The 26,029-nt window shown below is 45.9% G+C and overlaps 1 protein-coding gene across 1 annotated transcript; it reads right to left on the reverse strand.

Annotated features, from left to right (window-relative positions):
• Positions 1 to 644: 644 nt before the first annotated feature.
• LOC131260429 (cGMP-specific 3',5'-cyclic phosphodiesterase) lies at positions 645 to 26,029 on the reverse strand. The gene is made up of 13 exons (XM_058262143.1): positions 25,472 to 26,029; positions 17,034 to 17,286; positions 15,955 to 16,200; positions 15,596 to 15,861; positions 13,277 to 13,378; positions 12,596 to 12,943; positions 12,265 to 12,508; positions 8,956 to 9,047; positions 7,922 to 8,245; positions 4,743 to 4,896; positions 4,422 to 4,581; positions 1,751 to 1,971; positions 645 to 1,341 (listed from the first exon to the last, which is right to left on the reverse strand). The coding sequence occupies exons 1-13, from the start codon at positions 26,027 to 26,029 to the stop codon at positions 839 to 841; spliced, it is 3,471 nt and encodes a 1,156-aa protein (XP_058118126.1). The 3' UTR covers positions 645 to 838.

The raw sequence follows: 26,029 nt of genomic DNA on the forward strand, positions 1-26,029 counted from the left end.
AACAAACACCGACCAACATTCGGCGACCCGCTGGAAGGAGATGTTTTGACTCCTTGCAAAAAAAAAGAACTCCTTCGCGCGGGTTTTAAATGACTAGGATTTTTGCATTTATTTCAGCTTTCACTTGCATCCTGCGGCTGTTTTGGGGTGAAGTTTTCGGTAACATGCATGTGGACACGGACACGAACACCCATTCGCTGCTTGTTTCATTTTCCAGTACGACAGGCTTAAAAAGGCTTAAGAAAAACATTTAAAAATAAATACAACTATACACGGTTCCGTGGTGGTGTTTGGTGAGTTCTTCTAAATTGACCTTTTCCTTAAACGTTCCCTCACTTGCGCCCTTCAGGCATTGTTGTCCTATGCGTTGATTTAATTTTCTTTTATTCGATACAGATGGTTTCTATTAGTTTGAGCATATATAATAACGTCTAGTGGGGGGGGTTTTTCACCCCCGTTTGGTTTTGGAAATGGGAGTAAGGATAAACATTGAACTAACAGCCTTTCACGAATCCCAGCGGATCGTACATAAGATAGTCCCGAAAGTTTCAACTCTCCTGCCTGTTTTCCCCCCTTATCGAAGGCAGGCATCGAGTGCTCCCGGATATGACACCAAAAACTGACATCCAAAATCCCAAAATGGACGCCCATCTTGACCGCCCCTCGTGGGAGGTGCCATTCATCCTAGGATCGGGCAAGTTTTTGTTTTCGCTATAACACGAAAAACTGCTAAACGGCAAATGTCAACACACACGCGTGGCTTCCGGTGGGTGGTTCAGGCGGTGTCCGTGGCACCCGGTCCGGCGCCATCGTCCGAGGAGTCGGCGTAAAACTTGGGTCACAACAGCATGCACAGCTTCGAGCGCTTTTTGACCGGTTTGGTGGGATGCTTCGGGGGCTGCGACGGTGGCTGAGTGCCGGGCGTAACCGACCCGTCACCGACCGATGTCAGCTGCGAGGGCGGAAGTCCACTAGCCGGAGTCGCCGGAACCGACTGCGACGGATGATGTTGATGCACTTCCGTTGCCGGGTCGCCACAATCTCCGGCGAGTGAGGACTCGTTTCCGGCCCCGGTGACCCCGTCTTCGGCCGTGCCCTTGCCACCACCGCTGGACTGGGACGCAATGGACGGTGGCCGACCTTCCCCGGCGTTGGTGTTGTGGTGCACCGACTTCGACAGCTTGTTTCGGACGGCCTTCCCGAGGGCGCCCGTCTTCCGGAGGCTGCTGAAACGGGGCTTACGCTCGTGTACCGGGGTCGTTTCGGTCCGCTCGTCCGGATGGAGCGCACAGTTGAGCGTGGTTACGGTGAATTCAATGTCGGCCAACGGTTCCTTACCAGCTGCGAAATCAAAAACGAAGGTTTTGCAATATGAAATCGATGGTATTCGGTAGCTCGGGTATTTCTTCTCTTTTTCAAGCTTGTCTTCGCCGTAGAAACCCCTTGATAGGAAAATTGAAATTAAAACTGGAGTTATTTGAACTATTTGGTTGTAGTAACACCTTCAAACTTGTTATAATTGGAAGCATCGAAGAAAACAAATTAACAAAATTGTTTTTTTATTAGAAAACATTCGGTAAAGATTTTGCTATTTGAAAACAATTGCTCAACTCAGTCTATGTAGCTAATCTGTTTTATCAAAATTTGTCGTTATAGGAAATCTCAAACTTTTTCGTTAAAAAATTGTTTTTCTTAAAATATATTCAAACAAACACTACTTTTAGGATTCGCAGAATCACGCTTCGCTTACCGGCAAACTCCTCCACCGGCTTGTCGATCGTGTCGTGGTCGATCCAGGTCAGCCCCATCTCCACCTTCTCGGCCAGGTCCTGCCAGTGCTGCCGGTTGTCCAGCGTGCCCTCGTACAGCGGACTAATCCAGGGGAACGCCTCCGTCAGCACCTTGTACAGCGGCATGCAGATGACGTCAATGAACCCGACCTGCATCTTCGGCAGTTCGTCTTTGCGCTCGCTGTGGAAGAAATCAGCAAGAAAAAAAACAAGTCCCCTCCGTCATAAAGTGATTAAATAGGTGACGAGAAAAAGTAACGAAATCTCCAAACGAAACTCTCCGATCATAAGAAACGACCGTGCGAGGGGCGGGCGACGTGGGGATCAATGAGACAAAACACAATATTTCCCGGACAAAGCGAGGCGATAAGGGACGTCAAAAAGTGAAAAAGCGAAAACCGGACGCCATGGGGATGAATTTTATGAGCCTCATTTCCGCCAGGAGCACCAACCCGGAACCAACGTCTCCCTCCGTGCGGGCGCGAATCGGGTGCAGATTTCTGGCCGCACCGAGCGCCGACCACATTATCGTAATAATGGCCATAATGTCCACCGCTCGGATTGTTGCTAGCTTGGGCTGGACTGGTAAGAAAACAGTGCAAAAAGCAACTGCAAACCTTAACGACACGACTGAGTGGTGGGCGCCACTTTTTGGGGTAAACGGGAGAAAGAAACCAAGTACCGAAGCGGACGGGGAAAACAGGCAGAGCGAACTGGAAGAACGTGGCGAAGGATAAATTATCTCCCGGCGACGTTACAGTTAATTAAAGTTATGTGCCCGCCGGGATATCGCCGGAGTTGGAGTTGGAACTATTCGCGTTGGAGGACGCCCGCGTCAACCGACGCGTCCGATTTGGCCGGCCGGCCGGCGCTAGGAGTCGTCAATATTTTACGTGCCCCGGCTAGCCCGGCGTGACCGCCGAAACGGTCCGAACCTCCCCCACCCGGCCGATGTCACCGATCACGGTCACGCATTGGTACGTGCCGGGTGGCCGGCGGAGGGGGGCGGGACGTAATTTGGTTACGATTTGAGTGTCTAATCAATGGCCGATGATCCGGTGCGCCCGTGGGAAAGCGTAATGGCCCATCGCTGGCTAAGCAGATCGTGACAGGCGCGCCCAGCGACATATCCGGACCAGATTAGCTCCACTCCTTTTAATGAGCGTCGATAATCGGATGGCATTTGCTTTTCCTTTCCCTTTCGGTGGAGGAGTTCTATTTTTGGAGCCCATTTATTGGCGTTTTATGGTGGATTTTTCCCAAGTGGATTGGCAGGAATGGCCAAGTGCTTTGAATAAATAAATTCCAAGTTCTTTGAAATAAAAAAAAACACCGATTACAAGACAAAGTTTACCAAAAACCATCATTTTCGATAAAGATATTGATTAATATTCAAGAAATAAATTATTGATTTAAAAAAAAAAAGTTCTACTCAAAAGCCCTCGAATCTTTATTCATAATCACTTTTCAGTATTCGACGTGACCAATGCCAACCTAACAAAATATAAATACAGTATAATGTGTATTAATTTCATAGCGATACTTCTTCTAAACGACCGGTAATTAAACGATTGATAAGCAATTCTTAACAAAATTACATTATAACAGCAAACAAACATTCGGTATTAGTAATTGAAGCTCATTTAAAAGAACGTCTGAACCATTTTCCAAAATGTTTGCTTCAAACTTTATCTTACTAAATGCGGTGTAACAAAAATTCAACTGCGGTTTTGTCGCTTTTCCATTGGCATAAAAGATTGCCCTCCCTCCTAGAATATATAAATAATAAAAAGACATATTTTAAGTTGTGAGAATCTAGTAGAAACACCCAAAAATAGGTCGTTATCAAATTGATATTGCTAATAGTATTGCTGTGAAATGTAATAAATAAACATTACAAAACATCGTTTTTATCAGTTAAATTGATTCGGAACATATTACACATTGTTCATAACAATCAAGATGAACACAATTTCCAGTTAAACAAGGCAAAAATGTTGCGAAATTATGGCACGGAGTCGATGTGGTATGAAAATAATTCTCCATTTCTCCAGTGATCTGCGTTTACTCATCCATCAGGAATGCTGCAACAGTTTGAAGTGGATAAGTACAAACAAATCCACTGCGGATGGCTTCAATCGCAATTTGCTGTGGCTTTACGAAAGGCGAAAGATTTGGCTTGTTGACATATACTTTCACTTTAACTTTGCTACCGTCTGGTGGAATAAATAAAAACTTCTCCCGATTTCCATCCGGATTGGTGGTCTTACTTTTCCATTACGTGGTTAAGCTTCCAGAAAGATGCTTAAAAAGGGAAGCTTTTGGTTTTTTTCCTACACGGTCTGAATTGTTTTTCCCCCCCTTCGACATCTGTAGATGGACAAAAGTTGTTTTGGTTGTGTAGATGTTTTTTTTTTAAACGAATGCTAAGCTCCGTTATCCTTCAGCATTAAGTGTTTTGAATTGGGCTTCTCTACTAAAACCGTTCCGTCAGGCAACTCCCTTCGATGACGCCAGGAAAGGTCGGGAAATGAACAATATCGAAACGATAAAACAACCACCCCGAAGCGAGGCAAACATGGCCTAGAGAGAAGGGAAAAAGTAACAATCATATCGAAATAAACAAATTACCGATCCATCATCGCGACGGGTTGCTGATTGAGCTGCAGTTTCTCCAAATCGCCCTGATCGAAAAACTCGTCCGCCACTAATTTGGCCACCCGGTGCTGTACCTCCCACGGTTTCGCAATGGCGCTCACATCGCATGCCGTCATCATCATGCCACACAGGACTACATGCGTGTATGTGTGTTTGCGTTTTTTTGAAGAGGAGGAGGGGAAGAAAAATGGATAGAGTGTTTTAGTACAATTTTATTATTCCGATTGGCTCCGAATGAGGCTTCGATCGCACAAGGATTGGGAAAAAATCGGAGGGAAAACTTGTCCCACTTACCTTCCTTCTTCTCTTCACTCTGCCAGTCGAACTCGCCGTTCTCGATCAGCTCCAGGAACTGGTTGCGCTTCTTGAAGTACATCGCCAAATCCGTCGATAGGATCGCCGTCTCGACCACCTTCATCACCTTGCGGAAATCCTCCGGGGAAAGTGCCTGGATGAGGAAAAATAAAAATTGAACTAACAACGCTTCAAAGCCGATGAAAGTGGCTCAGTATTCCACCGCCTTCCCACCGGAAGTGAAATAAAATAAAACCCACCCACGCAAAACGCCACGCAAACCGATGGAAGGGGAGGTTATTGTTTGGTTGAATAATTAAATCCCCAAGCCCGGCCAGGGCTAGTTGAAAGGGTTTTCACCTCGCTTATCGGTTTCATACGAGCGCCACGGAAAAACACCCCCGATGGTGGGAAAAAAGCGCACATTCCGCGTGCGTGAAGCAGAAAAGTTCAGGGAAACGGGGTGGAAAAAAAGGGGAAGAAAAACAACCCCAGCGTCATGCCCGGGGAGATAAAACAAAGCCTCCACAACGCACAACAAAGAACGGAGGACACAACAAATCACGGGCCCCTTTCGGTCGTCAGCGTCGTGTGCCGTATCAAATGGTGGGGCAATAAATGTGTTTTATGAATATTGTGGTCGTGCTCGCGGGGTGGCCGTGATGGCGCATGATGGAGGCGCGCCGATAGGGGGAAATTTACCAGCGGAAAATCACTCACACGGTACGGTGACTGGGCCCAGGAAAAAAAAAACTTGTTACGACTTTGGTTTCATTACATTCCGCACAAAGAAAAGGCTTGAACTGTTTGGAATATTAAAAACTCTTGTAAGAGGAAAATAAAAATTTAATAATTGAAAACAAAATTGAAAACATGCATAATTTCTTTGCAGGTGTTTCTCCCTAGACAAAGTGATATTAATTAGATCAGAAAACATTTCAAACCAATAGGATGGGACGTTTCTGAGCCATAAAAACACTACCGACATCAGCGACCGTTTGTAACAAGAACCCAAAAATGCCATCAGATCTTAACCTCCGTTGGCAGCCTTTTCAACGGGACTCGGGTTTAGTGGCAGAACTCGGCTTTTCCGTTTAAAAACAACTGCTCCCATTTATGTTCTAGGAGGCGTGAAAGGTACACCATTCACTCATAAATAAGCCGCTTCAGACGGCACTGGACAGACAGAAACCCAGGCTCGGACGATGCCCAGCCTTCCAATAAAAGCAATGAGAAGAAAAACAAAACACGGACGTGCTCTGCGAGCCGAATCATTCGACATAAAGTTTCCACTTCATTCGGGACGAAATTTCAATACCGGAGCATTTTCCAGCCATCGCTTGTCCCCGGGACGATGGGTTTCCCCTTTTTTGTGGTGGGTTATTTTTCGGGGGCCGGTCGAGGGTCCACGTTGAAACAAATTGCTTACGCGCCACTTATTTTTATCACCAAAATCCCTCTACTGAGAGGGCGGGAGGCGGCTTAAAACGCGTGACCAAACGACAACGACAGCCGCATCGAGTGCGCCTGTCAAACACGGGATTAAATTCCGTCGTTGGCAAGCTCCAGAACTACCCACGACAACCCCGAGGGATGCAGAACACGCAGACATAAAGGATTGACCGAACCCGACCGAACGACCGATCGACAGACTCATCGGGTTTTGCCCCCGGGGACAACCGGAAGATCCGGTTCAAGTGTGTTGAAAGAAGGGCGGCAGCTGGCGTGCGTGTGTAAGGGTGTGCTTTTGTGGACCCACGGGCACGGGTTGCCATTTTCGTTTCGTCAGTGAATACGTCGGCAGCTTTACGATTGAACCGCAGTTCACTTTCGATGATGTAAAAGAAATGTTTAAAAAAAATCGGGTGGAAGGCTTAAACCGGACAAGGAATCCCTTCCTGTCTACGGGAAGGATGGCACCTTCACCACGATGCGGTCCTCACGTTGGGCTTACACCGCTACGATTCAACCAGCCATTCAAACACCACTTCCCAAGCTGTAAAGCGGAAAGAAAATGCGACCCATTCAGACACGACCATGTTCGATCGATCCGCTTTAGCGCTGCGAAATGCAATAAGCGACCTCCAGCCTGCGGAGGAGTGATTTGTGCTTGGGCAACAAAATTGAAAACAGTAAATTATGTTTAGCCGCTTTCTTTTTGCGCGGTGGCGATATCACCATTCCAATTAGAATTTTCGGCACTCCTCCGGCTGAACCTTAGACACAAAAAAAGGGGAAAACAAGTATAATGGTAGGAAGAAAAGCTGACCCTTTTTCAATCAGCTTGAAAAAGAAGGGACCGTTGTAGCGGGATGGAAAATGTCCTCAACGATAGAATCGAGAACGAGAATGATGAATTCCAAAACAAACAAAACCCCTTAGGAAGGTCAACTATTTGGACTCCTCAGAGGAATTTGAAGAATGTTTGATATATTCAAGGGGTTTAATATTTCTGAAGAATTGTTTCTAAGGAATAATTCTGAGCAACATTTTTAGTTCACAATTAATATTCCTTATTCTCCGCACGTTAAACGCCTTATTTTTATAAAAAGTTCTCTTTGGTTATAGTTTATCTAAAATTTAACAACATGAACACATTTGGAGGTCATGAAGTAGCATAAACAGAGTTCTTAACTCCGAGGCCTGCAATCTAAATTATTTTATACTCCTTTAAATCGTTTTCTAAGAGAGAGGTTTTCCAACAAACATTAAATCCGATTGGGAAAAATGTTTGAAAAACAAAACCATCCATTTGGCCGATGGGTTGGAAAATGTGAACGAATGCATATCACACCCTTTAGGGTTGTTCACTCGACGCTGATCAACGGGGTGTTATTGGCCATGTTGAGCCTCGCAATTAAGTTTAGCGAGCCGCCCTTAATTTTATTTCGGTCCCAATCGTTATCCATTACGGCACGGATAAACAGACGCGTATAACTTTCAGCAGAAACAGTAAAATCAAACATTCAAACAACCGGTCGGAAGCAACGATGTGTGTACACATCTTTTTTAATGCTCCACAAACGCCGCCGAGCATAAATTGCAAAAAACACAAAACCCGGGAGAAGGGCCCGACGGAACGGGAGATTTGGCAATCGATTGAGCAAACAGCATTTTTTCGAAACGGTGTTTACGGTTTCCCCCCCCCCTCCCCCTCCCCAGTCCGGCACGCGCCTTACCTGAAAGATGTTGTTGCCCTCGGAGTTCAGAATCATGACGCACTGGTCGAAGTGATGGTGCTCCATCGTGCTGGTCGTGTAGAGGATGGCCAGCGGGCTGTCGGTTTTCGACTGGAACGCGTTGTTCGTGCCCCGATGGTCCAGGTCGTGGCAGAGGCAGGCGACGAGCAGGCCGAGTATCTCCAGGTCCGTCATGAAGCGCTCCATCTTGCCGGTCTTCATCATGGCGAACATGGTCTGGGCAACGTTCAGCGCGTGGCGCCAGTTGTGGTACTTGACCGGACGGTAGTTTTTCCGGACGCTCAGTATCCAGCGGCACAGGACCTGTAAGGGAGCGGAGCAAAGACAACAACACCGAACCTGGTTTAACATTTCACGTATCCATAGCTCCTGCTCCGTCGTCGGATGGACTCGCCCCGGGAGAAGACCGAACTGTGCATCTGGCTGTCTTATTTTGTAATGCAATTAAGGTTTCCATTATCGCCACGAAGCGTAACATGGGCGTAAAACTGGCTTCGGCTCATCGGAAGTTCAGTCCATTGCGGGGAAAGCCAACTTTTCCAGAATCCCACCAACGATTCCGGGGAGAACTTTCTGACACGGGCTGACCTTTGTCCTATCTGTCTATCCATCGAACCGGGCAGAGAGAAAATCTAAAAACTCCACTGCACAGCACCGTCCGATCGGTACGAGTCCCCTGCGGGGAAAATCCACTTCACCGGAGAGAAAATCCCCAAAACGGGCGGATTTACGATGCCACTAATCAACGTTCGATGTCGCAAAGGTCCCGCTCGGTCTTGAATCGATCCTTCCGACGGACGACTCCGGGTTCCCAGGAAAAGGAGTTCCCTCGCAGAAAGGATCGAACGAGTGAGCTCGTAATCGCGTTTTAGTGGCACACTTAAATTTGCATCCGTACCGGTGGACAGTGCGTCTTCACTCGGTATCTTCGGTGTCTTTCGGAGGGTTCAGGTGTAGGAAAATCCGGAATGCTGAAAGTTTGCAAATCGGTCACCAATGAAAGTGTCACTTACGTCGTATGGAATGTGAAACTGTTGAACCAGGTTGCACTGCAGGAACATCCGCACCGCCGCCCGGCATGTGTCATCGTCGTCGAGGTCGAAATCTGTGGACAGTAGAGAGAAAAGGTTTAGAAAAAAGAAGCTTGAATTGTCTATACCTTTGAATCTTAAAAAAAATATTCCCAATTTCCTACATTTTGTATGATCAACAGCGAGAAAATATTTCGTACTTCGACTTCGACAAAAATAAGGAAAAGTAAATTAAAAGTCATGGTAGATACTCAACACACCACGGTTGTGTTTGTATGTTCGTACCTCAAACCTGATAGCAGTTTTATCCAATCGTTATTTCACTAATCAAGTACAGAATTAAGGCATTCATTATAAGATTTTTCTTCCTGGGTTTTACACTTTCGAAACTTAGAAATGTTTTGTCTGATGATAATAGTTAAAACAATGGCCTAGCGGTAAAATCGTCTAGCTAACAGGAATCGCAAAGCACATCTTTATAATCAACCTAGGATATTTTTTTATGAAAACAACCAGGAGCAAGCAACAACAAGAAAGGAAAATTTGGTACCATCATTTTTTACACTCTCTTGCCAGACCAAATATTGGCTGAAGAGTTGGAAGTTAGCCGTAGAATATTTGATGGACCTTTTTTCTTTCAAACTGGTCTCACAGGAGACGAAAACTTAGATTAAAAATCGTCATTCAATGTTATCATTTCATTTGTCTGTATTCGTTACGTTGCAAGACCGACGTGATCTGTGTTTCGATACTCGAACTAATAAAGTCAACAAGCAGATCAGCCAAACCAGATTAGAAATTGTGTGACTTTTGTACGCCAAAAACATCCACTCATCGGAGATTAGGAATAAACCAGTCGTGTTTCGTATTTTTAGGAGTACACATTCCTTTTCATATGAAAGATTATTCGAAAATGTTAGCTTGTGATTGCAGTTTTTCAAAATCATATGGTGCTTGGTCAAAGATTTAAGCCATCTTTCAACCACTCACTTTCAAATATGTTTGGCAAATGGAATTGATTATAACATGTGGACGCAGAAACTCGCCAAAATCGTATTCCATGCCGAAGTTAGACCGCAGAATGTGTCAAATTATATTGCATTTAATTAGTTATCCGATATCAATATCACATACGTTACGTCAGAGAACAATACTCAACGCTAGCTCACTCTGAGCTTAAAGAATGAATTATGATTGTGTCGTGATAAACATATTGATGCTACGAACTACAATGGGACATCTAAGGAAGTTTTCATCGCGTCGGATACCGAAGATCCAGAAAGTTTGGCCATGGACTGGATTTCACGACGTCTTTATTGGCATGACTTTACATACCTTTTGAATTTCGGTTAAATCACTTCACATTTGATCACTCACGTTCTCGGATTATTAAGCTAGGGAAACAATATATCACATGAGAGGAGAGCCAAATAGAAAAATGTGTGCCATAATATAAGTTTGGGTCGCATTGTTCACCAACCCTCAATTCATGTGCTAAAAACTTCCAACCTTAACCTCACTTGACTGGAGGCTTGGTTGGGAATGCTTATGTAGAGGCATTTTTAACATTCATTTTTCATACCAACAGTGGGGACATTCCGTGCATAGGTCACGGATCACAAAAGAATTCAAACCGTGTCATATGACCTCGTCCGGGATGTCACCGTCGTACCTCCGACCACCCAAAAGATAACGAAACATCACATTCCGCATCGAAACACAAAAGTCGTTCGTTCGAAAAGCGATTCGACCGACAAAGACCGGAAGTTGGCAAATGAAAGACCAAGGAAGCCGGAGAGCATGGCCCCCGTTTTTTTCACACCCACCGCGGAAGCTGAGGAACTCATGAAAAATTCAGCACCGCCCGGCACTTGATGAATGTGTGATCGTGATTAAATTCCCTCCATACCATCGCCGGGCGCAATCATTCTTCCATTCTTCCGAAACGCTCGCCGGGTATCGAAGTGCTTTCCGCGTCTCTGCGTTAAGTTAAAACATCCCTTTTATCACGCCCCACACCCACTGGTATCTAATTTTCCCCTGCCATGTTCCTGACACTCTGGTTGGCGCGGAAATCACTCGCCCATTCCGGCATCGTCGTTGTGTCGAGAGATTGCGCTAAATGGAACCAGATGTGAAACGAGCCACTCTACTATCGGCTATCGTATCCTAGGACTAGATTCGAACGGTCTTCGTGCTAAGGAGCGGGAAAAAAGGGTGGCACCACTGTCGTCGCCGGCGCCGGGCTGGGGAAAAGTCAAACGGCACGAACCACCACGGACGGACGAGTTATTAGAAGAACAACTATTTTTCTTCACTTCACTACAATAAGTGTGCGAGCTTTTCTATTTCCGTCCGTCCCCTTTTGTGCTCGATTAATTATGCCGATCGCGTGGAAAACGATGCTGGTGAACGGTGCACTGGATGGACGTGCATGGATCAACTCGTACCGGTTCGCTCAACCAACAAGGGAGACCTTGTCCAATTAGAGCGAAGAAAGCAATAGGAGGTTGAGGTCGAAGGTTCATTTGGTCAACGAGTGTTGGTAAAATTGTTCCGATTCCCTATTCCGGCAGATCAGCGCACCAGAAAGCAATCAATCTGGGCCTGGGAATTGTTTTCCGAGCAAACAGGTAACCATTCAGGAACCAAAAAACGAGACGTCATCCTGTTTGCAGCCTTCATTTGACTCCAAGATAATGTTGCTCTTCCAAAGAAAGGAAAGGAAAGCTGAGTGGTAGTCCTAAGTAACCGCAAATCGAAACCGACCCGAAGAGGGAAAAACAATCGCATAAAATATTTATTTACATCATTATGCGCTAACATTAATGGGAATCGCCGCATTCGGAACGCTTCCTCATGAAACCAACGGCTCGGACACCGGTCTTGCGGTTTGCCGAGATACCGATGCTTGTTAACTCTTGACCCCAGGATGTTCCGGAGCAACGGAACCCATCAGCGCATCGTTTGGGAGCCACGAAACTTGCGGTCTAATTACGTTACTGCAATCGATCAGTGGGAAATCGGACACTTTTCGGAATCAATTAGATTGGATTTGTGGCGAGCGAGAATACCCGGACCGTGATTGAGATTCCCATCGAAATCAGATTTCAATTTGCCCAACGCTCAAACGGCGTGGGGATATCGATTTGTTAATTTGTTTCCACTACAAGGTGATTCGATTTCAGTCCCGAACATTGGATTTTTCCCCACTCGATACTGAATTGGTTCAGTTTCATTAAAGCGATAAAGTTGCACGCGTCAAGCATTGCAGCTTCCAGGATGACTTACCGATGAACTTAAAACTATACAGCTTGTACTCCTCGGCCGTCTGGATGGTATCGTTGACCAGCTTGAGCGTCTGGTCCTGACTAGCGGTCGCGTGGTACGACAGACACTCGAGCGCGACCTTCTGCTTCGCCATCAGCTTGCAGGCACTCTCGTACATCTGCGTGTTGTGGATGCCGAGCCCGCAGAAGATGGCGAACGCCTCGAAGATGGAGATATCACAGTTGGTAAATTGTAGATCGTTTTGCTGAGAAAAGAAGGGAGGGAATGGAAGGGAAACCGATTGAAAGTTAATTATCAGTCGCCAACCGGGACAAGGATGAACGCCGGTTACCTTATTAATTAATTGAGCGACACCGATGACCGTCTTCTGACCGTTGATGATCGGCATGCAGAGAATCGACTTGACGCTGTGCGTTTCGTCGAAGGAGGCCGTCGTGGCGACGGTGCCGTCCGCGGGCGGTCCCGGCTGGGCCGGCTGCCGATGACAGATGGGTTTGTCCTTCAGCCACTCGCCGACGTCGCTGATGTTGAGCGTTTCGCCCGTCGCGGCCACGTACTCGGCGATCTGGGCCAACATCGAGCTGTTCAGGTCGCTCACCGACGGCCGCCAGATGTTCGCCGACGACTGGTTGCTGCTGCCGAGTTCGAAAATCATCGTGAACCGCGTCGAGATCGAGCTCTGAAAGCGCCAAACGAACCGTACGTGAACCACACGTTCTAAAGATTTCATTAGAATCACGCCACAGTATTTTCCATTTTGTTCCCCAACAGGGCCGAAAGGGCCCAACTCGGTTTGCATGACTGCAAATTCTTATCGGAAGCTAACATCTTAACAGTCGATAGGGAGGAAAACTTATTTGCAAACGGCAGGATATGAACGGATTAACGGGTGTAACTGCGGGTGTAACACAAAGTAAAAGAAGGAGAAAGAAAAGAAAAGGATGGAACTGCAAATATCGAGTGGAAACAAAATGGAAATTACTACCGGCCGAGAGTTATGTAAATGAATAACCTGCTGCTGGAGTACATCATCCACGTCGACGTTATGGCTCGTCCGGCGGGATAGGGTTTGATGAGTTCTCTCCGGCCGCTCCAATATCCGCTCGAGATGATTCTTTGGGCAGGGGAAACCATTTCCCAAGGATTATTTCCGGCCAATGGCGCGGTTGAGCCATCCCACGATAACCACGATGAATATTCAAAGCACCAAAAAGGAAACATGAAATAACGAATGGGAAATGAAGCGTAGGGAGAAGGTAAAAATGCAATAAAAATGAAAGCAATATTTTCAATTCGATCACACTCTACAAAGTTGCTAAAGGCACTAGAGGGAAGTGTAAAATTGCTGAAATGTTATATCTATGCTAGTCAGTGGTAGGTAGGTGGAGTAAGTTGAACGAGCCAGCAAGTGCAACGGGTTGAAATTCCTACAAACTACCGGGCGCCTCCATTTGTAAGGCGATTTCGTAAACAACCAGGCAACTCCATTGCCAATTAATTCTTTGAATCGCATTCTTTGAAAGGGTCGTAAATATTTGGAAATCAATTCAAAACACTGTAATCGAACGGTAATAGAATGTTCGATCTATGTTTGGCAGGCGAATCGATTAGGAAAAACTGCTGCCTGCGCCACACAGCCACATGGAAATGTAGGGTAATCATTTGATTATCTTATCTACAAGTTTGAAATGAGAGGGTGGTGAACCGTTTGCATCGGTTGTGAAAATGTCATTAGCGCTTATCGGTTGTTAGTAAATGGGATTTCGTAGCCTACAGCGGGAAAAATTGAAAATCTTCTCCATGGCAGCTGTATGCGCAAACCCAGATTTGACAAACAGTCAAGAAGAGCTAGAGCTATGTTTATTCGATTTAAGTTAAAACAGTTGACTAGAGAATATCTTTAAAACGAAATCAAATAGTTAGTTGATTGAGGAAGCTTATCATCTTTTCAAATGCTTTTTTAAAGTTATATATAATTTCATTAGCTATATTTCGACCTCAGACTGCAAATAACGTTGAAATGTTGCGTGCAGTTAGGGCAGACATATTTCATTCGTTCAGTGAGTTGCTAAATACAGTTCTCGCATCTATTATGCTTAGAAGTTGTATCGCGTGCAGTACGCCGATCGTTGTTGGCTTCCATCAGGTGGCTGTCAGCACAATCAATATGGAGTTTTTATCTCCGTACCCTACGTTTGGATCCCCTTCGCACCGTCGCGTCTTCAAGTTATCTACTTTATTCCGTTGATGCCTTTGCGATCTGCACCTGAGACTTTGACTTACACAGCTCGCATTCGGCTTGCACTGCCGAAGCTGTTGGCAGCTTTGTCACGTCAGCCACGGCATGGCCATTCGGTGCCATTTCGTGCCAACTGGGCGCGTTCTCAGACTACGTTGCCACGAAAGACGGGGCTTATTTTTATGGGATTCATGTTTGGAAAGCGTTATCGCACGCGTTATCGGCTTTCCGAAAGGCCAGAAACACACGGAAAACTCTAATTAACAGAAAGGGCACGCTGTGGACCCGGAGCGCTACCAATTTCGTGTGTCGATTTCATTTATCTTCCCCTTCCCCGTCCCTCCCCCAATCTCTTTCCTGCCCTCTTCTAGTCGAAAGTCGTAGGTCGAGAGCGTTCATGATAAACAGGTCCACTGGACATCCGGGGTGGTCAGTGAAGCCTATCGACATCCGACGTCGTCGATTCGCCGTACGTGACTTCCCGAGACGTTTTCTACCCCCCCAAAAATAAGTCCCGTGGGAGCTCCATTTTGCGAACGTTAGCAATTTCGGTGCATAAAATGTGAGACGTGCGGCTTTTATCGTGCTGTGCTGTCAGAAAGTTTTCACGTCGGTTCGTGGCTTTGTACAGCAGTTGTGGGTTTCTGTGCGTGTGTATGTGTATGTGCCTATCACGCAAAAAAAAAACAAATGGCTGACTTTCACTTTGGTGCTGCGTGCTACTGTCACCGTGACAGCTGTCAAACGATCGATCGTCAGTTGAAGCAGAGGGTTACTTTGATCGATGAATTCAGGTGATGGGCGCAAGGTGAATTTTTTTCCACGAACAAAACGGCAAGCACGTGAACGCCTAGAATTACCTTCAAAGAGTTTCGATTGCAGTCGTCGTCTAAACATGCACACTTGGATTAAAAAAAGAGGTCCAAACTGAGGAAGGTTGTGTACGTATGTCGGGTAAAGACAGTTCATTGGTGCAGCGAAGGATTAACGGAGCTGGGAGAGTACGTACCGCATGCATTTCACCCCCTGGACAAACCCCTTTTCCGTCCCTTCATGCACCTGCCATCCCGCGGATTAAGGGATGCAACTTACCGCTTCGCCACAGTCGAGATCGAGTAGAAAAACGGCGCACCGTTCGCACTTCAGCAGCTCGCGGGCCTCGGTCATAATCTTCGTCACCAGGCACTCCAGGTTGTTCTGCTCGGAGAAGATGTTGCGTGCGAGATTAAGCAGGATCTGGTTGCGTCGGTACTCCTGGACGGACATTTCGAACAGCTGCGCGTTCTGGATGCCGATGCCGCAGAACGTCAGGTAGCGGCGGAAAATCTCCACGTCACGCTCGGTAAACTCGGGCGAACCTACGTAAGCCGGTGAGGGTGCCAATTAGCTTTGGTGAGCTCACCAAACCAAACAAACACGCACAGTACACACGTTAGGACAGGGACACTCACCGTTGGTTTTGTTGATGATCTGGGCCACCCCAATGACCTGCCCCTCGTAGTTGCAGATCGGCATGGACAGGATGATGTTCGTTTTGTAGCCGGTCTTCTGGTCGATTTCGCTGTTGAACCGCGGATCCTTGTACGCCTCCTTGATGTTGATGGTTTCGTTCGTTTGCGCGACCGTCCCGGCAATGCCCACGCCGAACGGGATCACAATTTCATCCTGCTTTGCGCGACGGACGGCCTCATCGAGGGCTGTGGAGGGGAACCAAGCGAGCGAGAAGCCATCAACCGTATGCCCTTTTACTTTGGTTTGACATCGTTCACATCACGGCTCTTGCGATGCATATTTTTCACATGCAGTTATTCAACATTGTTGCGTGGGAAAGGAAAAAGTATCGAATCCAATTTTATAACCAGCGCGCAAATATTGCACGGTAGATGTAAACGAATCACCTGCAACGACGCCCACGCCCGAGCTTGATACAGTCGATTCATGGAAGCTCTATTTTCATCCTACGTGCAGCTCACTTCCCACATGCCAGATGGAAAGCATATTGCACCACTCGCAAAGGTTCGACCGATTCCAGGAAGGACTGGATTTGTGGCTGAATTAAAGAACCCACTGTAGGGGGAAAACTTTGCAGATTCCAAACGGATTAAACACGCCCGGAAGCAATCTTTCCTTTGAACAACCAGACACGAAACTAAATAAATTTCATCAACCGGAAAGTTCATATGATTTCTTCGAATAGCTTTCGCAAGAGGAGTGTTCTTCGGAAAGATGTTAAATTTTATGAAAGGAATGCAAAGTACGGTGTGAGAGGCGAAGATCTTAATCTCTATTTCAAGGAACTCACAGTTTATGCAGCTAAGGTTCCCTGCCGTTTATTTCAACCGTAAAAAGTGAACCGACATACTTTAAATGATTCTCCCACCGGAAGGCACTATTGTGCAGAAAATCACTCAAGGGGCCTAAGAGAAACCTACGGAGATTGATGCACGGTTGTCAGCACTCTGGCAGCGCCATGACAGCAGGTCGCCCGACCCCGAACCCGGCTAATGGCGTCCCATCAATTAGTACTTACGGGTGTTCTGCGTCACGTCGAACAGCTTGGCCACCAGATACTTCCCGGACGGTGGTCCGTTGACGAGAAACAGCGAGCCGCGGTCGGCGTGCGTGAGCAGCCCAACGTTGACCAGGATCTTGTGGCACAGCACGTCGATGTCGAGCTCGTTGGCGACGTCCCGTATCAGCTCCATGAACAGCTCGCCCTCGTCCAGATCGGCCAGGTGGCTTCGGTTGGAGATCGAACTCCGGGAGGTCGGCGAACGGCATTTCTGTGGCGTTTTCAAAGCGATTGCAACGGCATGGAACGAAAGAGGAATGGGAACGAGTGTTATTTAAATGAGTCGATAAAAATGCAGATAAAGCACAAGCCACAGCTGTCGGGAGGAGGTGGTGAAACGGTGAAAGAAGCGACGATTAGTATTCATCGTTTCGGTTGTGAAATTCGAAACGGCTCCTCCGACGACGTCATCGTCCGGGATGAAAGCATATGTTTTAGGCCACTCATCAGCACCATCAGCAAAGCGAACCAACTCTTTCACCTTCACCTGACCAGACACATGCGGTACACAGTGTTGACAGTGCGGTTAAAATGAGCCTCTCCGTGAGGAAGGTTCGATTTTTTGCTTGTGCTTCTTTCATCCCAGAGAAGTAAACGAACACCCGACCGGAAGACATGAGTGAAACGAGTCTCTGCCAACGGTGAAGAGCCCGCACATCTGAGGAACCGGTCGAGACAGGTTTAGTTCATGAATAATACAACCCGTTCCATCCCAGAGCGACCAGCTGGGCCGAAGAACCCGGTGCCGGAACGGAACGTCACCGAACCCTCGAAGTCGGCGTTGCGGTTGTTTACTAATTTGGATTTTCATTTCCAGCCAAGGTTAACCCCATTAGTCTGGGTTGTTATCTGCATAATCAACGGAACCACGATGGTATATAGAATAGCATTGGTGAAATTTGCGGTCAACTTTTTGTGATTTAAATACAACCTAGCAAAAATTACCAGGTTGTCATTTATTAAAGCAAAAACATATGATTTTAAGTAAGAGTTGCCCAAAAAATAGCAAGTTGTTTGTTCTATTTTCAGTTGTAAGATTTCAATCAATTCCAAAGAAGATAATGATATACCTCCATAAATAAAGAGGATAAGTATACTTTTTTTTTTAAATTCAGAATCATTTAAAAACGAAGTTGAGTTGTTGATCATTTCATGCTTCTCGCCTAATCTCACTAACAACTTCACATTCCGAACGATACTGAACTGACTTCCTCAATATACTTTTTTATATATCTTAACCAAATCTTCGTTACAATGCAACTTCTATTTCTGGCTTCCATTTTACCAATTATATTTGGTGATTAGAGAAATCTTTGGTAAGAAATATTATTGTTTTAATTTTACATGATAATTTAGCAAAGTCTGATACGTCATAAGTCCATCGTAGATGATAGTTTTCTGTAAATATTACATGCTTTGACAATGCCTTACTAATTCTAATGGTTTGTTGATTCAAAAATAAATCGGAATAAATTTGAAACATCAATCGTTAAAATCTAAGAAGATACTTTGCCACTGAAAAACGTGCTCGACAATGCAAATGTTAAAAGTGGTTTTATTACAATCGCACACGTGAAACTGCAGCACAGATCATTCGTGCGTGTAGCGGCGAAAGGAAACGAAAATCCGAGTTCCATTTTTAATTGGCACAATCGCCCACCAAGCGGGAAAGCAAATGGGGCCATTACGGAAACGAGCCACCTATCCCGTGGCGTGGCGCACCATCAACCGATCCGGTAATGGCCTGCGAAAAGGGAACCTGGCCCCGGAAACGGGCTCGAGGGCAAATGTTTACCCAACGGGAAGTTGTCGAATAATTAGCGCTAAGCGTTGCAACTCATTAACATTTCCACACCGGTCCCCCGCTGCCCACGGCGTACGCGAACCACACCCGACGGGCGGGCACGTATCGCCGCGACCCCTTCGGACGATCCATTCGCGAGAAATGCCCATAAGCCACGGCTAGAATTACAAATGGGGTCCCCCTTCCCTCGAGGTAAATCTAGGTCACGGAAGTGGCTGAGCAAACAAACGCCGGACACGAAAACGCCCGCCCAGGCATGCCAGGAGGAACGGTTCAACGGCACGACACCTTCAGACACCCGGGGTCCGGCAGCGTTGGCGCTGACATTATCCTTCTGCCCGACCGGTAGAACATGGTTTTGCAAGCAGGAGTCAATTACGTCGGCTCCAGTCGTCCAATGCCGGAAGTTGGGAAGCCACTGCAACCGACCACGGAGGGATGGTCACCGGAAGGAGCAAAACAAAACCCACCGACCATCGCGAACTATCCACACGTCCTTGAAAGGGGAAAGCTTTCATCCACTTTCGACCATTTTTCTCCTTTTGTTCTCCCATCCTTTCTTGACACTTAGCTCAGACGCACCTCGCGCCGTCTTCTTCCGTTGGCATTGCGTGTGGTAGTGTTTGTGAATGCGTGCGTGTATGACACAAGTGTCATCTATCACAGCACTCCTACGGGTGGCTCCGTTTCTTGTGTTCCCTTGTGTCGAAAGGGCGACACTTGTGTCGAAGGGTGATTCCTTTGACCGGAGGCTCCAAGCACGCCTAACACCCTCACACACACACACACACATACACACACACAGCAACACGCCACATAGACAACCGAGAGACAATGGTATTGTGTAAGACCGTCTTTGTCCGTCCCCTTTTCCGACCATTCTTCTTTTGTGCCTTTAGTTGTCGTTGGTTACACGGCGCTTGTTCACACGTTCGTGAACGGGATGATCAAGGGCTAGTAAGGAATAGCGTATGACAAACACACTTACACACACACACACACAGACTCAGATAAGTAATTCGAAGCGCACCCCTCGTGCGGGGTGAATCGCCATCCAGAAGGCGTTCTCTGGTAGGACGATCATGTTATTGTCGTTCGGAGCGTTTTGGTTTGTTTCTTCTAAACGAGCTGGCATGAATGTGCGCGACACTGGTGTTGGAAACAATGCAAAAAAAAAAAATGGCTGAAACCAACACCAAATGAATGGGTGAAGGGGGAGGTTTTTGCGGAGAGGACGAAATAAATGCCAGACAGTCAGTCTAACCTCCTGCTGTAAATCAGGAACGTGATTGGGTTACCAGGGTCGGTCCGTTTTGTCTAGCGAGGCTATTTCTTTGGGGGTGGATATGCTTTGCCTTCGTTTCGTGCAATAGAACAGATGTAAAATATTTTTTTTCATTTTCCCAGTCAAGAAATGCCAATGGCGAGGGAAAAGAAACGGCAATGCGAGCATTTATTCGAAAGAAATTTTATGCAAGGAACATTTAAAATCATAAAATTAGTTATGTTCCAGTTTTGTAAATAATAAAACATCATCAGTTTTTCTTAGTATTGTATGGTTATCACCTTAAAAATTAATGAAAATCATTTTTGTAAATTAAGAAAATATCATGTTTTACACAATTGGTTCAACGAATATCGAAATACTCCTTATTGCTGCAGGATCCAAACAAGTTTAATATTTTTTTTGTAAGTTTGTTTGTTTTTTAAACTAGGTTTGTAGTTTATTAAGGTATCTACGAAACACTTACACCTTGTATGGTTCGTATTGCTCGTACTCTTTCCCTGCGTTTGAAATGGCTTCACCTTTGAAGAAGAAAGTTGGAAAATATTTGTACTGATTACAAGTGTAGGCAATCAGCCTACACACAGACCTGAAGTACATCGTAAATTTCACTTTCCATGAAAAGTGGGAAATAACTACCGGCAATATTATTAATATATTGTCCGCAACACAGCGAAACAACCGTTCCTTCGATGAGCACATCGATCGATACTGGTTCCCTTTTCCGGCTCATTCCACGTCGGTTGGGGGCAAAGTGGCGGAGGGGGGGAAGTTAAAGTTTCACCCTGCTCCTAAATTGCCCGGGAAATCCACTCGAAAATTGCTTCAGTAACGCACCCACCGATTCGCGCGATGACTTCGTCTGAAATAATTTAATTTAATTTATGGCTCAACTTTTCGACGGCTTGGCTGTGTGCGTGCTCGATGCGGGAAGGACGAGCAACTTGTGACTCGTGCGATCGCCGATTCGGCAATTGGCAACCAGCGCCTCCTTTACGATCGATCAAAAGACGACCGAGGAAGCACACACACACGGACACACATGCACTGTCTTAATCGGTGGAGGAAAGTTTCGGTCTCGGTTAAAAGGAAAGGTGTCAACTTTTACCACCGCACGGAACGACGTTCGGTTACGGTTTAGACCTTTTAGTTGCTCAACTAACTTTCCGCGTGTGTGTGATGAGCCGTTGTGTTACACCGGAAACAGTGGCTTTACATCAACCCATCGGCAGAAGGATGTGAGGTTTTGAACAAATTAATTAATCCTTCACTAGCCATTAACCACTATCTGTTGGTGCAATTGCAATATAGGACAGTGAGTTCTGCAATGCCCTGATTTTTGCTCGTAAATTGTTCAAGTTTGACCTTAAAAAGCAGCTTTACTAAATTTTATATTACTGTATCTCAACTGTTTCCCTCATTTAAAAAAATCTCTTACTAAAACTCATTAAACACATTCTTTTCTACTGGCTGTTGAATTGAGAATAAATCTAATGTAAAACTCCCTTTCTCATTACGCCTCCCAGAGGGTCCGTTAGCACCTTCTAATGCATACTTCCTCTCTAACGCGCGAAATTGACTTTCCTCCTAAGCCGGTGTGCTTTAGACCCGCTGCCGCCATTCCATCGCAGTTCGTGGATGGATTTATTTCGTTGAAATTTTATTCTATTCCTATAACGACTTTTTGCTCGCTACCTTTTTGCCCTGATTTACGACTTGATGCCTTCGGATTTTGCCAGCTTGCCCGTGCAAAAGCAAGCCAATTACGGAGAACCTTCGCCGTCTGGTCTTGGCGAGCAGAGCATTGTGTGTGATTGTTTGATACACTTTGCCTGGATTTTCTTACGCCAAGCTTGCTCTCTCATACAAAATGCAATTACAATTGAAATTTTTAAATTTCAACGCATTAAGCCGGTTTGTACTGCTTTCTTTTGAACGTGATTTTTCGTGATTTCTCTCCTCATTCAATCTACGCCAGTATTCTTCAAATCAAAAGCTGCTTGTCCTTTCTTGGATCCTTTTCTATCTTCTCGAATAAAACCGGCACTAAGGATAATGAGAAAATTAAATTTCCTACACTATTGCGCCACCGGAAGCGCTGAAGCGTTTTGCAGCTGAAAGTGGCAACAACGTTAACGACAATAAAACTAAAAGCACACAGCCACTACGGAGAGAAGAAAAATCCTTCAAATCAAGCACCTATCAGACACCGGCTAAACCGACCCCCGTCCTAGCAGGAGCGGGTCATAAATCTCATTTAAAACTTTACCTTCAATAAATTAAATCACCCATCCGGTTGCAGAGCGGTCAAGTGGCCTCCGAAGCAACAAACAGCTAGAGACGATCGAGCACCGGAAGCCGGGAGTTCGGTTTAGCCGCCCCGGACGAGATCCCATCAAAACGGAGGCTCCCGTGTGGGCCGGCGGGATAATTAAGCTGGGACTTGCGCGATGTTGGCCCTTGGCGATGGCGAATGAAGTGGAAAGGATTCAAACGATAAGACCACGATGAAAAGGATCAAGCTTCATCTCGAATGTTGGATGTAAAGGAAGCTAGAAGGATAAGCAGGATGGTCTGATTTTTTTCAAATTTAAAAACTTATTGCAACAATGTTCAGAAATATGCTAAAGGCAAAAACACAACTTTTATTCCCGTGGAAAAAAAATGCGCAAAATTCAATCATACGGTAAAATTGCTTTTTGAATAATCAAAAACAAAATCCGATGGAATCCGTATGACCAATGGCGAAGCTCCCATGGCACTCGACTGAACATACACTCGGTCGAGGATTTATTTTACTCTATCAAAACGTTCGTTCAACAAGTCTTTCACCTATCCCCTAGCTTCATGCTTCCGTTAGTTTCTGCTTCGAATCAGACCTACCTTTGCCATCGAAGCTTTGTGATCGGACGCCAGGGTCAATCCGTTGGGAACATTCACAGCTGCCGACAAATCTCTCCCTCGAGACCGAAACAAAGTGAACATTGTATCATGTGCATCAACCGACAGTCGATTGCGACGGTTTGGGGGGAATTGGTCCTTCTCGGAAGTTCAGTGAACACTCTGTACGATTTAGGGCTGGTCGGTCGGATTGAAGAGAACCGATTGGTATATCCGTTCACCCGGTGGGAAACGGATTCATCGGCTTACCGGAAGTTAACGTGAAAATGTTCTAGCAACCGCAAAGCAACTGTCATATTTTTAAAGAATCGTAGGCTTTAATAACCATTTGCTATCGGAACGAATTTTGAGAAGATTTAAGTACATTTTATAGTGTCAATATTAGGGCTTATTACGATTCTCGAACAACTCTCTCATCACACAGAAATAGAGAAAATTGCATTACGGTCACTTGTTCGAATCGAATTTACTATGGGAACTCCCATAAGGTCTCTTCGATTGAACTTTTTGACACTTTCCGTAGCACTAGACTTACGGATAAAAATTTGTCGAATTCGAGTTCCCGTTCGAGAACCGTAATGCATTTTTTCCCAAATTGTTCGACAGATTACTTTGATCGACAAAAAAGTTCTCGAACGGGAGCCGAACGGAAACTCGAAGATAAGGCATAATGCAAATGTGACGTTCGAGTCGGAAATTCTCTAACGTTCGAGTCTCGTAATAGGCCTTATTGTTGATGAAATGTCAAATTAACGAGAAAAGTACAAAGCACCAGGCGCCTCCATTATTAAGGCACCAGGCGCCTCCATACAGAAAGTTTTGTTGGCAAATTAAACTGCTGTGCCATAATTATGAAAAACAGCCATTTTTAGTTTGAGTACAATAAACAAGTCTATTATTAAAATAAACTACAGTACTTTCCGGCTCCTGCCGGGTACACCTTAACCTATTAGCATAATTTCACTTTCACTTTCATTATAACCCCTTCCCTCATTACTCATACCCTGCTCGAGTAGACCCACTCAAAGGGGAGAAAAAACCAAATGGGAAAAGTAATTTTAAATTACAACCTCCCCGCTGTAATTATGAGCAATCTACTGGAAGTTGTAGTTTTGTCGTTCGCACACCCGGTGGGTCTGCCTCATTACGGCCAACCCTCCGTTGCGAGCAATTAGACGATTAAACTTTACGATTTCCATCACTCCCAGCTTACCATTAATAATGGCCATAATTAACCTCACCGCACGGCAAGTCTAAGTTCCGCAAAAGTGCTTTCCCTTTTCGCTCGAACCAACTTCGACCTAACTAAACTGCCCTTTCGCGGATCAAAGCCGCATTGTAGTGAGGTGACGTGGAGCACCTGCGATCCCCAACCCCACCCTCTTCCACTCCTCGGTGAAAAGGTCCAGGAATAAGGCGTGACATTGAGCATGACAAAATGTATGCAATTAATCTGCATAATGATTCCCGGCGCATCATCAGCAGCGGACATAAATTATCATTAGTCGCATCGGGTTCGGTTTCGTTTGATGAAGCTTTTCAGCCAGACCTGACCGGAGCTTGATCCATCCGCAGAGCGGGCCGTCAGAGAGTCTGCTTGTGCCGATGACGCCGGGATAGAGTTGTGCAAAAGGTGCCCTGTATTGATTTAGCAGTAGATTAGTCGAACACCAGTGACCTGTGATGAATTCGGTAGAATTTGTGGCATGTTTAAATGACACTGTTACTGATGTATTTTGCATGTGTTTTAAATATGACTTGACAACTTTTCAGTATCAGTTGTCAGATGTTTTTTAATATCAGTTCAATCAGTTTCTTGGCAAGATTAGAATTGCTTGTTATCTACTATGGGGTTTATTGGCAGTCAGAGTGTTAATGAAGGCAAGTTCATCTACACTTGTTTGTTTGCAAGTGATACATGAAGGTTTTTATATCAACATTGCTTGGTTCCTTGAAATACTTTGACATAAAAAAAAACGTTTCAGAAAACAGACGAATGTCTTGCCGGATTAAGCTTTGGTAAATTTATTATAACTCTGTGCCATTCAATCTAAGCCGCCAACTTTGCTCAAAATTTTAAATGATTTTAAATATTATTTTGATGTTGTTTTGAGAACATATCAAAATCATGGGGTCTTGAAAAAAATAGATTTAAATTTACATTCAAGTGATCACACCGATAAATCCAATATAAAGAAAATCATATTGATGAGCTTAAATAACTTGAAATATAAAAGGGATAAGAATACAACCTTTCGAGACAGCAGCGCAACCAGCTCTTGTTGTGGTAGGGACACTTTCATGTTTAAGAAATAAGTCCTGTTACGCATCCATCGATAATGATGTTCATGATAAAGGAATGATAATTACATACATTAGGACGGCACGAAAAGCGTTGGCTCTTACCTTCACTGGAGACGACGCCAGCCACTGCTGGAACAGGTCCGAGGTGACCGACGCCCGGTGCGGCGACCTCGGCGACTTCGAGGCGTCGGTCGTAATTGACTGCAGCTTGCTGATGACGTCGGTCGGGGCGCGCTCGCGGAACCAGCGCTCGATGGCGCCCGAGTGCTCCTCGAAGAACGCACCGATCTCGTCCAGCTCCTCCTGCGAGCAGGCCGTCGAGTCGGCCCGCTGCGAGCGGTGCGAGGGCGAGAGATGAAGGTGCGTCGGGGACTGCGACTGGGACATGCTCGAGCGGGACGTGTTCGGTGACAGCAGGTTACCATCGTCCGTCGACGGGCGGGAATTGGTCCTCATTAGAGCGCAGTTAGCGCTCTCCCCGACTGGCCCATTCGTATCCGACCGCTCCTCCCCGTTGCTGCTCACCATCACCACCGTCGCAACGGCCCCCGCCGCTGGATGACCGTCGAGGCCGTTCGGTGCCGGCTCCGGGTCCGCTAGCGTTCCGTTCGTCTGCGGCCGCTCCTTCGGTTCCTCCCCGAGTGAACCGGATTCCTCCAT

This window comes from Anopheles coustani, chromosome 3 (assembly GCF_943734705.1).
Source record: "Anopheles coustani chromosome 3, idAnoCousDA_361_x.2, whole genome shotgun sequence".
In the NCBI taxonomy this organism is placed as follows: Eukaryota; Metazoa; Arthropoda; class Insecta; order Diptera; family Culicidae; genus Anopheles; species Anopheles coustani.

Coding starts and splice junctions, on each gene's coding strand:
- LOC131260429 (XM_058262143.1), bottom strand. CDS start 26,029: ATGGAGGAATCCGGTTCACTCGGGGAGGAACCGAAGGAGCGGCCGCAG. Junction 9,048..12,264: donor GTATAGTTTTAAGTTCATCG/GTAAGTCATCCT, acceptor TACTGTCCACAG/ATTTCGACCTCGACGACGAT. Junction 4,897..7,921: donor AGGGCAACAACATCTTTCAG/GTAAGGCGCGTG, acceptor TTCCTCATCCAG/GCACTTTCCCCGGAGGATTT.